Source organism: Coturnix japonica, chromosome 5 (assembly GCF_054131305.1).
Source record: "Coturnix japonica strain WE chromosome 5, WE-NBRP24, whole genome shotgun sequence".
Taxonomy (NCBI): Eukaryota; Metazoa; Chordata; class Aves; order Galliformes; family Phasianidae; genus Coturnix; species Coturnix japonica.
This window is the reverse complement of record NC_140667.1, coordinates 44,152,807-44,167,130: the sequence shown is the minus strand read 5'-3', so window position 1 is coordinate 44,167,130 and position 14,324 is coordinate 44,152,807. Positions and strand designations below refer to the sequence as shown.

The following is a 14,324-nucleotide window of genomic DNA, read 5'->3' as shown; positions in this document are numbered from 1 at the left end:
TGCTAACAAAGCAGTTGTTTTTGCTGTGAGATCACACAGGTTGTTCGACCCAAACAGGCTCCAGTTGGAGCTTGCTTTTAATTAGGCTACAAAGACTTAGTAGCTCAGTATCTATGACTACTAATGATTTCTTCCACAAACAGACCTTAACAAGTTTGTGAGACAAAGTTCCCCAGTGCAGAAAGAAATAAAGATTAGACATAAGCTTTGAAGAACTCCATAAGGAAGAGTCAAGAAAAAAAAATTCATACCCTGCAGAAACTCTGTCAGAGAATTAACTGTAAGGTGAATAATAACTACACTCTGTTCAGGAATTAAAGGTTGAATATGACTCTAGGGCTGTATTTAAGATGTTCAGAAAAAGTGAGTGCTGACAGTTAGGAGGTATAACTCAGATGAGATGGTTTCAAAGGGACATCTGGCCAACAGAGCAACATGTGTGCTGAATGGAAAACCTGAAAACACCTCATTATGGCACAATACTACTAAGACAATGAATATTTTGGGCTTTCTTCAAGCAAACTTACCATAAATACATAGCCTGGCTGACAAATACTCTTACTTGATGCCAATCTGTGAAGGATCTGTTTTCAGCTGCCTGCACCATTTTCCAGCAGGGTAAGATCTTGCAACATGAAGGAGGCAGCTGTCATGGGGGAATGCATCAGAGCTCTGCCTGCTGCCACCAGGCAGCTGGAAGCTGAAGTGGGCCTCCAGGCACCAGTACAGCAACACTAGGAAAGAATCTGCTGCCTGATACAGGGGTATTTCTACAGGCAGAGGTTTCTTAACCTCTCCTAATTGAACTCAGTGCTTTTAGAGATATCACTGTGTCCATTCACAGCAAACATTTTTATTCTTTCCTCTCTATGTCCCCTTTCATTCTGCGGAGATACCAACAAGGAAGGTGGCAGGAAAACATTCAATTGAGCTCAAAGCCAAGTCTCTGACAGAATTCACAGTATTGTTTACACTGGGAAGGCATTAAAATACAGTTATCTAAAGGCTTACAGCACACATTCTCTGCTACACTGAAGATTCCTTAACATCAGACACATTCATGGTCCTCAATAATACAATATGGATTTTTTTTCCTCTATTCCTTTCCAGCTCTGATGCCTAGCAATCAAACTTAAGCCTCTAGTGCACACACTACACATAGCTTAATGCTCATCTTTTGCAAGGCAAAAGTTTCTTCCAGAGCACATAAAGCCCTGTGTAAGGTATATGCTTTGGTTTTAGGTATCTGTTAGCCTGCTTTTGTCAGTGCCTTTGGGGATGCTGTTTTATTTACCTGCAATCGAAAAGGCTTCATTCTATCATCCAGAAGGGTGGGAGGGGGGAGGGGAAAAAGAGAAGGTATCATTGAAGTCCAAGGTCTTTAATTGTGACATCACAAAAACCATAGTGCTCTATGCACACACAGAACAGCCTGGAGGCTGGAAATGTAAAAGCTTGCCATTCCACGGTAACTAATAAGATGGAGCCTAACTCCTTTTGTTTCATCATTAAGAACCAGTTTGTAGCAACACTGAGAAGTTGTTTCCGATGTTTAACAAATATATCAGTTCTATGTTCCAGCCTTCTCTGAAACATATATAAAACCTTTAAAAGAAGTCAGGTCAGGCTGCATTTCGATGACTGCCTCCTCCTATGTCCTCTCACAGGAAAGATGGGAGAGCCATTTGTACTGGACCCAGGGCAAACTGTAGTTTATGGCTGGATTGGATAGTTCACCTTGTCCAACCTAAATGATTACATAACTATGCCTTCACAAGCCTATTCTCTTCCAGCTGAGAACCCACAGCAGGCAACTCCATGCAGCAGGCATTAGCACTATTCCTCCATTTCAGAAGTTGTGATGTACACTTCAGTGTTTATCAATAACAGACTGGAAACACTGAGCCACTGACCTTCACTGCTTTTGGCTTCCTGCAGGTTGATGGTTTAACTTTTGCCTTGCAGATTAACTTTAGTCAGTGCAAAAAGTATGGTCTGAATGACCTGCAGAAATCTTATGAAGAAATTCCCCATGTGTTCCTTATTGCAAAAAAAGAACAGTCAAGACAAAGGAAACTACAGATTCCATCTCCTTGAATGCTCTTCACATTTCATTTTTCAGGTCCAAGATTTTCTACTTCTCCAACAACTTTTGTTAGGTATAGGACTCTCTCCGTCCAATTCAGATGTATACAACAATGCATTAGTTTGGCCAAAAATTGAGTTCTCCAAGATTGTAAAATGTTTAAAATAAACTGATTTCCCACACTGGTCACCCAAGCAAATTTAATGCCTCAAACTGCAATTTTGCATAGTTTTAAATAAGTTGCTGAAATATTAATCTTAGCATTCATTTTTCTCTCATTCTGCCTTTACTGTTTGATGTTTCTTCCTATGCCATCAGATATTCTGTCTCACTCTGTGTTTCAGTATCCTCTGGACAGCAACACGTCCATAGGATGATGCACATGCTTGGATACCTGTGCATCCAAAAGGATACACTGTGTTCCAGAGGAATAGATTCCTTATTCTTTAGATGGAACCAGTTTTCTTTGAAGTATCTGACCCATCTTCCAAAAATTTCTTCTTCAAGTTTGAAGATTTATATTAAAGTTCATAATACTGTAGGGGAACATAGATGATCAAAGTGTAGCTTTTTCATTTCTCCTTGGGATTGATATTTCTGCCAAGCCACAAAAAAAAACCAGCCCCTCAGCAACTCCCTTGTTGAGGGCATCAAATTGAAGTGAAGGACATTGTGAAATGATAGCAAGCATAAGCAAAAATACTGGACTGTAGCACTGTAAATGAAGGAAGATACTGCTTAAAGGAGGCAATATTTTGTGAAAGTTTTTATTATAGCCCAAGAATTTGGTGATATTCAAGCTGAGCTTTAATTTAGTTATTTCGATATTATAGGCAACTCTGTGCATTGAATTGTTATTTATGTAGCATAAAAATAACTATTCTCACTATGGTTTTATGTTATCCATTTTGTTTAATCCAAGGATTATAAACTCATTTCTAGCTTTAATATACTGATGGGTAGAGGTCTTCAAACCATCCAAGGAGACACTACATGGAAAAAATTCACATGAAGTAATGAGAAGAAAAACTTTCAGTAGTAAAGACCAAGACATTTGCCTGATAAAACAGCAGTGGCCCCCAGAACCCTCAGACTGGAGAGAAGAGCTCTTCTGCCCCTTGCTGACATGTTCCTACATTCAGCATAATTATACTTAGTACTGCAGAGCCAATAGGTGCAACACACCATGGCCCTTTGATATATCACTTACACATTCTTCCATGTATTTCTTACAGGTTTGAGTGAGGCAGGAACAGAAGTTTCTAGGATATTCTTCTATATATTATTCTATTCAGAATAACATTCCATAACTTAGTAATTACTATCATTTTTTTTTCCCCTTAAATATGCAGCTAATATTAATAGCAGCTGCAACCATCACTAGAAACTAAACATACACAGTTGAACAAAGATGAGATATGTAAGGCAGTACCTAACACCACCACTTCCTTCTCACTTCCATTGCTGCAGAGCCTGGGAGCCCAAGACACTCTCCCAACCACTTAATTGTTTAATTCTATGGGAAATGCTGGGCTAGGGAAAAAAAAGATCAGTCAAACATGTATGTAAACTGAATCTACATAGCCTACAAGGTCACAAAGAAAACCAGGTAAGTATATGATCATTCGCCAGAAGATACAGGTTAGCTCTCAATCCCCAAAGGAGCAGTTCTACCCCAGAAGAACCTCCTAAAGTCTCTCAAGATTGAATGAAGAAATTATGCTGCATTGTATCATTGATTGACATCCATATTTCCTTCAAAACAGATTTATTACTTCTCAGTTTTACTTCTTTTGCATCCAGATTTCATAATAACCAACAGGGGAGAAACAAAAGGCACCAGGAAAGTTCTAGCTCCAAAAACAGATTCAAAACTGGTGGCCTAATGGAAAGCATAAGGGCTCTTTATATCATTTATAGAGTAGGCTAGTAGATAGAATGAAAAAGTATACAGACTTTAAAGAAAAAAAAAATTGAAGACAGAGAGGTACACTTAAAATTTCCAGCCACAAGCAATCTGGTTCAGTTTTACTTTCAGCCTGCAGTTATCGGAGACCTTATCTCATTTATATGATAATAGCTTGCCTCATGTCAGTTCAACAAGCAGAGATAGCCGCTACGCAGTGCCGGCTCCTCAAACACTCCAGCTGAAGCATGGATGTGGGTGGAAGGAGCTCTCTGGGCCCCGAGTGCCAATTAAACTTGCCAACGAGCTATGCCCAGAAGTGCTGCAGGAATGTCTTATTATGAATTTAACTCTTCAAAATTTTGTGCACATTTGGCATGAAAATATTTTCAGAGCTATTCTTTTGCAGAGGGAATGAGAGACTTGCTGCAGCAATTTGGAGAGCACTGCTACTACGTGAGGAGCAGTAGCATTTCATGGGAAGGCTAAAATGTTATACCAGTATGGCTAATACAGCTGAAAAGCTCTATCTTCTAAAAGCTTCTGATTAAATATAAAATGAGAAAACAGAGAGATCAAAGCAGATCTAGAAATTAATGTAAAATAAAAGACTTCAGTCTTTTTCAATTTCAGAAGAAATTACTAAGGAATGGCTCATTCCCTGCCCAAAGCACAGGATAAGGGCAGTGACCTCCAGAGCTGAATCAGGTTTTCAGAGGTGCAGTGATTTAAAGTTAGCCAGGTAGCAAACATTAGTATAAAATAAGGATCTAGAATACAAGTTTGCTTTCTCAAACAGGTTAACTGTAGTTTTGCTTAAAATACATTATTATTTAGGTGCATATGAGAACAACTTGTTTTAACAAGTGATTTTCCACAACAAGCTGGACAGTGAGGCACAACGACTGTCTGTGCCAAAACTCCAATCTTTGCTCAGTGGGTTGTGTTTTAATGTCTGTAGTTGTCAGGTACATAATACCAGCTTACCCAGGATTGTGAAGTCTGGGCTAAGGGGGAATTTCTTTAGAGTGCATCTCAGAGCCCAAAAGGATATGATTTCTAGGTTTTCTAAAGGGGCCCTGTGCCTCCTGCTGAGATGAAGAAGTGTTGAGTATTACAGGGAGGGACAGGAAGAAGTAAAAAGAGAGAGCGGTGACACCGTAATAGTATAGATGCCATGCTGTTTCCCTTTTCCAGAAGATATAGGTAGATTTCAAGTCTGTGCTTGAACTACCCTATCCTGCTGCAGAGTATAAAGAAGCAGTCTGCTCAGATTGTATTCTGGAAGGAGTGCTGGGAGGGAGGCATTTTTGGAATGCTAATTTAAAACACTTTAAGTTCAGAGTATTGAGATTTATATGAAATTTACTTACAGTATTTATAAATAACATAACACAGTCAACACGTAGGATAGTCTGTGGTGGCAAAGAATAGAACACCATTATGTTTAAGGACTTTTATTTATCAAAAACTAGAATGTTCCATATGAATGTCTTAATCCCTGTGGCATCATGGTATGATGCTCTGAGCCACACAGCCCAGAGAAATAGAATTTAAAAGCAGCAGTCTGTGCTCCTAACCATCACAAAGAACGGGTTTCACATCACTTCATCACTAAAATCCTCACTTCAACCACATATGCTTTACAAATGTGTTAAGAATGTGAAGTTAGGATTAGAAGTCTAGAAAACCCTTGGAAATGATTCAGAAGCTTTCCTGTGATTGTATGTATAATGCAGGAACACTTAGAATTTCAAGCAATCTATATACAAGGAACTCTGACCATCAATAGAGAAATAAATGAAAAGATCTACTTCCACCCCAAGTATGACCAGCTGCAGTCTTATAATGGACTCATGGAAGTGCTGGACCACAGACTGCTGTACTGGGAGAGATAGAAGTCAATGCTGGGGCAGAGGTGATGGAAATACATCTGTGAAGCTTTCATACAAAGAGAGCAGCCATCAAAAGATAAGTCAGTTTTAGAGAGTCTGAAGTAGCCTTGGGAGAAACGTGTGAAAAGAGGACAACAGGAACACAAAGCTGTTTGCCTTAGCTGATATAAGTGGAACTGAGTTGATAGGCACAAGTCGTGAAGTTCAGCTTTTAAACACAAACGATGAAGTCACCTGTCGGCTCAGGAGACTTGGAAGGATTTTTCACAATGAGTAGCCACCAGCTGAGCCATCTTCAAAATAAAAAATGAAAATAATCAGGCATAAAACTGCCCATCAATTGAGAAGAGCATCAATAATGAATTTTCACTATTAATAAATCCTGCCTCGAAAGTTTTTCCAGCAAGCTTAATAAATATTTCATTGTCTTTCATACTGAGAAGTAATCCACACAAAAAAAAATTACTCAGAAAATCTTGAAAAGAAATGAAGAAAAAATAAAAAATCATTTAACATAAGCTTTTCAAGATCTAATAGCTATGAGGTGAGGAAATGTTAGTGCAGTTTAGCTTTGACTGCAACAGAGGTAGGACAATTATGAGAGGGATTTAATGAGTAAGACATCCAGCATAGTGCTATTAAATGCTTTCCACATAATAAGATATATTATATCCAAACAAATGAGAAAAGAAACAGGGAAAAAGCAAACAACAAACATCACACAGTGACACTGCATACGTCAAATCAAGATGTGGAAAGCCCATGGTCTCTTGTGTAAATTAGAACCTGAAACACTACACACAGTGTGTGCACATAAGGGAACTGTACATCTCATTGCCAAGTCCTGAAGCACAAAAGAAAAGAACAGACAGAACAAAAAGCCGAAACAAGCATCTTACAGTCTGGAAAGTTAAAACCAATGAGGGTAAACCACATGTGAAGTTGTAATGAAAAACTAAGTCTCTCAAGGCATTAAATGAATATGCTCACACACTAGTAAACATTTTAAATATGTATTCAAAGTCCTGTTGGATTCTAATCCTTCTGTGATAATTATAGATGACTCTCATCCTAAGTAAATAATTCAATAGCAAAAAATGGCTTGGCCTGGAAGCAAGACAAGCAGTGGCCCAAGACTTTGAATAGCTGCTTTTCACAGAGAGAATTTGGCCTCAATTTTGACTTTGTGAGGAGAAGTTTCTGGAAAAGAGGAAGACACACACACACACACACATACACACACACACACACACACACACACAAAGCCAAACCATTTGTATTTGCAACTACTATTTAGGATCAGCACTTCTGAACTTCATCTGTTAGAGGAAGAAGAAATTGCTGATGGGGTGAGAAGAGACCCTAGCAGTGTAATTCCTATGAGGTACTGCAACAGAGGAATAACTCTCATATTTGAGGACGAAGTTCTGTTTTATGCTCGTTTTGATCAGAGAGTGGGATCCTGCAGTGCTGTAATCTGGCATTAGACACCTGGGAGTACAGACACCTGGGAACACAGCAGACTCCCAAAGGCAGAGTACTATCTCATGTTTGGGGTTTGTTTGCTGTTTATTGATTTTTAGCATAAACATGCACCTTTCTCTAAACACTTGAAAGTAATCTGGTTATGAATGAGAGTAACAGTAATAATGTACTCCTGAAAAAATGAAAGAAACTCCATTTGCAAGGCATTAATCAACAAACTGATTAAATTCAAGTTTCCACTCACCTGGAAACCAACATTTTTTATGCCAGAGACTTTAAAGCAAGGTTAAACTATATATATGCATGCACATATATCTAAACTCAATTCTACTAACTATGATGGGTCTAAAATGCGGTTTGTCCTCACACATATCTAGGCCCAGTCCTAACCCCACAGGAATCCTTCAGACTTAATTCTAATATGAGACATGAAGACACATGCAAAATAGTTGTTTTCAATAGTAGGAAAAAAAAAAAGAAAGAAAAAAGACCAACAGGAATGTGAGTAATATGGAACTCACATCATTTCACCATGTATGTTTTCAGTGCCACTATTGTCACATGTTTAAATAGATTAAAGAAGGTACTAGTGAATCTGAAGCAGAAATCACACATCTTTTTGACTACGCTTGAGTCTTCCTCTATTGGCAGCAAAATGCCAACCCAGAAAGCTTCCTTAAACACAGAGATGTGTTAAAACCTAGAGAAAACGTTCAGCAGCCAGTTTGCAACTGGGCTATAAGAAATTCTTAGGTACCTCTAAAGTTATCAGAAAACCAGACAAGATATTCCACGTCACATTTAATTCAAGCCTACAGAATGCTCGGATCCAGCTTTGCTCTTACCAACTTCAGGAAAACCTTAGAAAAGATTTTCTAGAAATCTTTTCTAGAAACTCTTATGAAACTGAACTCTGTACTGTCTCACCAAAAATTGCCCCTTAATGCAGAAGAACAAAATTATGTAAATATCACTGACCTGTTTCATTTAGACCTCTCTTCATGAGCAGCTTGCTCAGTTGCACAGTCAGATCTTCATCGGACACAACTTTTGGCTGTGACCTTGGCACTAGAAAGGAAAAGAAATGCAATAATCAGACTGGAGGGATACAACTTAAAAACAAACTCTGAAGCAGATCTATTCAAGAACAATAGATGTAAATATATTTTACTTGCAGTAGTTAAGTCCATGCACAGCAAGAAGGGAATATCTTACAGGAAACCCCAGTCCTTATAATACCTTTGGGGAATAACACGTAGCATTAATATAAGCAGCAATTGCAACAGAACACCTTCTACAGAAACAATTTTGCACAAAGGAAGGCTGCATATGCTTATTACCATCGTCTTTTGTAATCTTTTTGTAAAACAGTCAGTTAAATCCTCACTGTGAAGGATGTGAGACACTGGAACATGTTGCTGAGAGAGATTGTGGGTGACCCCTCCCTGGAAACACTCAAGGCCAGGCTGGATGGGGCTGTGAGACACCTGGTCTAGTGGGAGGTGTCCCTGCCTATAATAGTGGGGTTGGAACTACACCCAGCAGCAGGCTTAAACATTTTTCTGCATAACAAGGGTGTTTCCTATTAAAACAGACTTACACATCCATTCTGAAAAATAGAAAATGGATTTTAATTATTAGGAGAATGAAATTTGGAAACAGTGCTCTCAAAAGTCACAAAGTCTCTTTCACAAAGAGACAAATGAGGCACAACAAATTAAGCCATCTATTCAAGATCAAATATGAATTTTGTGTCAGGAACAGGAATTGGTTACCAGAACCTCAAATGCCAATCGTGGTCCTTTAAAATAAGGTCAGTGTTCTTATCAATGGAAACCAAATATGTTGAAAGTTTGCTGGCTAAATTGTGCAGTCCAGTATAGGCAACATCAGATAAAGAAACTAATACAAAAAAGCATTCGATTTATATAATATTAATAAACTGCTACTGGTAGCAGTAGTTCCCTACCACCAATATTCACAGATATTTTAGAAAAGAAATTATTAAAAAGAAAAAGTTTTTCTGTCAAAAGGCTGTACTTCAGGGTGCTGCATAAGTATCACAATACTTATGGGCAGCTTTTGGCTTCTTTTGCATCGCAAAGCAAGTAATTTATTCATACCTCAGTGTAACCTGTTCTTCCCTTTTGTTGTTTTCCTTCTAGCTCTTACCACTGGAAATATCAACACAGTTGTGTCCTCAGAGAATAACATCCATACTAAAGGAATTCAGTTACAAATAAACAAACCTAGGTACTTCTGTTTCTTCTGAACTCCTTTTGATTTGGGATTATTGCCTGACTGCAACTTATTTTTCCCTGCACACACTGCTTGTCAATCTCTTGACCTGGCTTTTTCCTTCTCAGTTTGAAAAGAAATCAATGGCAGAGCTTCTGTTGGAAGATTCCCAAGGGTATCTCCCTAATTATCAATTTCTTTGTCATGCTCATCTCAAACAAGCCCTACTTGTTTCATCAGATTTAAGTACTAATTCCAATACCAAACCCTCATATTTGCTATTGTTTGGATAATCCTCAGCTGCTCGCTTTATACAAACAGAAAATAAAATGAGAGAGAGACATTTGTTATTCAGGAGAGAAGATTCTCAGAACTGATGTTTGTTTGGTCCTTGGGTCCCCAACTGCCTCTCCCCATCTCGGGACCAGGGCTGTGTTCCAGCCATAAACACATTGTCACCAGTGACACCAGGTCACGCACTGTCCCCAGTGCTCCCTCATGCTCACAAGGATGCACACTGCCTGTCTGAGGGACCTGGATTCCCAAACAACATTAAAAATTCAGTCCCAACCTTCTTTTCCCCTCAGTCTTAAATGAGGCAGAACCTTTTATATTTTTGGATAGCCTTAACTTGTAAAATTTCATCACCGTTCTTAGTTCCTGGTTCATGCTGAGATAGAAAGTCATCTTTGGTCAGAGGGAGTGATTCTTCACTCCTGTTCTGACCTCCCAAAACTGGAACCAAGTGGTTCGCTCTCGTTACCCAACCCTTCGTGCACTAGACAGTGCTTGGAAGAAGTGACAGGACCTGCAGCTGCCCATGGAGGTCTGGTCTGTAGGAACATTACAGCTTTTTCCCTGCTTTCCCACAAAACAGTCCCTTCACTTTTCTACCAGTTTCTTGCAATCCGAGACACGGGAACAGCAATTCTTTGACATAACGCAGTCCTAAGGCGAGTTCTACAAGGGTAAAGAAGTGATGTTTTTCCTTTCTCCAGACAACAGTCCATGAGCTCTGCCATCTCCCTGGAAACACCTTTACGGTTTCTCCCTCTGCTCATCTACCACAGTGCTGCCATTGCCACACTAGTGCCCAGCCTCAGTACCTTGTGTGCTCCAGTGAATCAATAATTTGAGCTGCTCTGCAGAGAAAACCACTTGAGCAGAAATAGATTGGTAAGATGCAAAGGCTCAGATTTTCAAGAATTACTTGAGTTTTGAGCTGTGGAAAGGTACCAGCACAACATTTGCAGCACTGACTGCATCATTATAACCTAAATCACTTGCACATGTTGCTGCCTACATACCTTCAGAAAGCTGAAGGAGAGAGGTTAAGTCTTGCACTAAGTTATTCAGTGATCTGGGGCATTTCTCTTCTATGGTGACACTGAACTCAGACTCCAAGCCTACACACAGAAGGACGAGAGCATCCTTATGCTCTGCAATTTTGTCCCAGCACATGAAACTGCTTAAGGCTCCTAGTGTTGGAACTGTGAGCATCTTCTGGAGAGGCAGAGTGCTCATGTGTGTATGCAGCAGGAGGGACAAGAGTAGCTTGCCCTGGGCACCACAGTCAGTGAGGACTCCACAGCCTCTACCGGCCTCTTAGCCTTGCAAGCTGGGAAGGCATCAGTGTGTTCCCATAACCTTGTTGTTGAAGTCTGAAGGCAAGTTTTGTATTGCTGCCTGCAAAACCTGATGAGAGGTTGGCACAGTATCAGAGGCAGGAACTCAGCTTGGACTGAAAGTTCAAGGTGGTGCCAGGAGCTGCCGTGAGGCATACTGAGCTGCTGTTCTTCAAAGGGCTTCACTTGTGTAAAGAGACCAAGGGAGTTGCTAAAACACAGACAATGAAAACAACTTTAAGTGAGAGATTAAATGAAAGGGAAAAAAAAGTTGTCAAAATGTCAAGGTTAATGTTTTCATAAAAATAACCAGGGAATGGCTAGACAGCATGAGTGCAAGTCTTCAACTTAATTAAAACTTTTAAAGTGTGAATACTAAAATCTTTCTTCAGTCTAGACAGGCAATAGCTCTATACTTAATGAAAAAAAACAGCCATTTTGGTATTTCTGGTCATTTTTTTCCCCCCTCATCCTGGTAGCTACGTGTAGATTTGAAATTCAAATTCCAGTCCATAAAGACAGAAGAGCAGTAATGAACAGGACTGCAGCCTCTTGCCCAAAGCCATTCTGCACACATCAGAAGCAGCAATCTTGCCCCCACCCAGGCTCTAACTGGGGACTGGCAGCATCCTGTGAACATGCACACCAAGCCAGGGACGGAGCTCACGTGACACATCTCTGGCCCCCACTCTTAGCTGGGTCACAATTGTTTCTGCACTGCGTCACATGGGTGGTTTCTCAGAGACAGCCGGAGGAAAGGGACATCCTTATGTTACAGGCTGGCAGAGGCCCTGCTATTCAGATGGCCAGGGACAGCAGATATTGAATTTGTGGAATCTCTGAGAGCATCTGGCCTTGGCAGATCTCTGACAGATTTTAAGAGACCAGTTTAAAAATCTTTGGAATCTTGTTTTCTTGCAATTTGTTGACAGTGGACATCATCATTCTGTATTAGTGAAACCTGTAAATTGACAATCAGGCATTTTCCAGATGTCTTCTTGAAGCAAAACTACATTTTAACTGCTTTTATAAAATCAAAAACATATTTTAAGAACACCCTGTAATCTCAGTTCTGTTATTTGCAGACAAACACAGGTGTAAAGATATCCAGCAAATGACAATGATAGAAAGATATCAACATGGCTGAAGGCTGATGCATCAACTGGCCCTAACTGATTTACTGAATTAAACTTGTTCTTGAAAGTGAAGTTGCTGGAGCCATCCCACAAACTCCAAAAAGAAAAAGCTGCTCACCCCTCCCTCCCTCCTGTCTATTATTCCTTGCATTCAGGAGGTTTCCTATTGTCAGAGTCTATTTAAACTCACTTTCAAGCAAATGACCTCTTTGAGGAAGAAGCAGTCACACGATCAATTGCTCTGTAGCATGATGTTTTATAACAATGCTATAGAGCCTCAAAAAAAATGAAGGCTGCATACAGCAAACCTCAGTGAAGTTGGTGATGCTGCCAGTGCTGCAGTGCTGGAGAACAGGTCTGCTGGTGAGAATGGTGACCATTACCTGGTTTGAACTTGAACATACACCTGTTTATGTAAATGTTAAATGGAGAGAATCACAATCCTGATGAATTTCGGCATCCTGGGTTAAATAAATCAGCTGGGAGACACTGAGTGAAGAGGTGCTCCAGAGCACAAAGACCTTTGCTCAGCCAGCCCTAGCTGCAGCTCTTCCTGTGCCATCTTCCATACCAAGCTGTTGAACAGTCCAGACCACTGTCAGAGCATTGAAGCTTGCTGCAGGGCAGGATTGGGCCTTCCACCGACCTAACAAATGATGGAGAGGCAAGCAAGGTGCAGCAATATTCAGTGTGCTTATGACTCACACTGAAATCACTGCCTCTGCCACCTCAAAAACCTCATAATCTTAAACTTGAGATGGTATTTGCCTTCAGCTATCTGACACTGTGCTTCAGCATGAACCCCATCACTCCATTCCTAGGAAGTCCATCGCTATTGGTTCAGCATTATGGATATCAATGATAAATCAGTACTATTGCATCGTTATAAAATATGGATGTTGGAATCTTACGTGAGAGCCATTTCATTATGGAGCTATAATATTAATTTGCCATTCTGTTCTTCACAGTGCTGAAACAATGCTATTTCACACAGTTTGACCTGCAGAGAGCAGGCAGGCACACACAGCAGCTAAGCTGCAAATAAGAACATCATTCTGTATATTCAGCAAGAGTGATTATATCCAGTTCTCAGATTTCTTCAGGAAGGTCACCATCAAAACAGCTTAGACCAGAAGCTCAAACTTCTCTGTACAGAAGCAGCAATCTAAAGTTTAAGTTCATTTACTTAAGCAAAACAAAAGAAGCGTTTCAAACAGCACAAACACAGAGCAAATTCCAAGTACTCCAGCAGAAGCAAAGCTGAAGAACCAGATTGCTTTAGATGAACATTAAGAAGTTTAGAGTTTTGTATACTCTTCTGATAACCAAATCTTCTCTGTTGAAACAGTGGAAAGCCCTTACTTTCTTCCAAAAAAAAAGACTAACACGAGCCTCTAAATCTTTCTCCCAGTAGAGTAGAAAATGAACACAGTGCATGTCAATCCTCTCTGCTTTTAGTCAGTTCTTAGTGAGAAATCTCAGATGTGCCACAATTAGTGGAACAAAATTAAAGAAAATAAATACATCTATTGCCATGGAAGACACATCCTGGCAGGAAACCAACACTGGATGTTCCCAGGCTACTTTCTGCTTTCACACCTATCTTTTATAGTGTTCTGTTAAACTGGAATCCAGTGGTGTTTTTTTGATGAGGGCTTTTACTCAAAGTCAGGACTTTCAACAAAACTCTTACCCACATCCACGCTCACAAGACACACTTTAGGGACACAGTCACTGTTTTACTTTGATAAAGCACTTGGAGCTCACTAGTCCCAGCCTGAGTTGTAGGCATGACTGTGTTGTCATCCTGGTGGAGAAAGGCCAGGCAGAAAAAGGGAGGTGAAGAGACACCGAGAGAGATGCCATGTCAGGGAGAGCAGCCAAACAGCCACCCCAAATACCCGTCCTGGTAGAAGTCAGGCAATCGTGGCCTTTTTGCCACCTTCCACCTCC

At 40.1% G+C, this 14,324-nt stretch overlaps 1 protein-coding gene across 5 annotated transcripts in view; it reads right to left on the bottom strand.

Annotated features, from left to right (window-relative positions):
• The window catches only part of TUNAR (transmembrane neural differentiation associated intracellular calcium regulator), a 140,383-nt gene that overhangs the window by 109,315 nt on the left and 16,744 nt on the right, over positions 1-14,324 (bottom strand). For 4 of the 5 annotated variants that reach the window (XM_085549410.1, XM_085549417.1, XM_085549409.1 and 1 more), the window contains exon 2: positions 8,351-8,440. Coding sequence is in view for 1 of the 5 variants with exons in the window: in XM_085549418.1 (XP_085405544.1) it covers positions 8,351-8,359 (9 nt within the window). In the remaining 4 variants the exon portion in view is untranslated. Of the gene's footprint in view, positions 1-1,294; positions 1,319-8,350; positions 8,441-14,324 lie in introns of those variants that run through there. The other variant, XM_085549415.1, reaches the window with a different exon arrangement.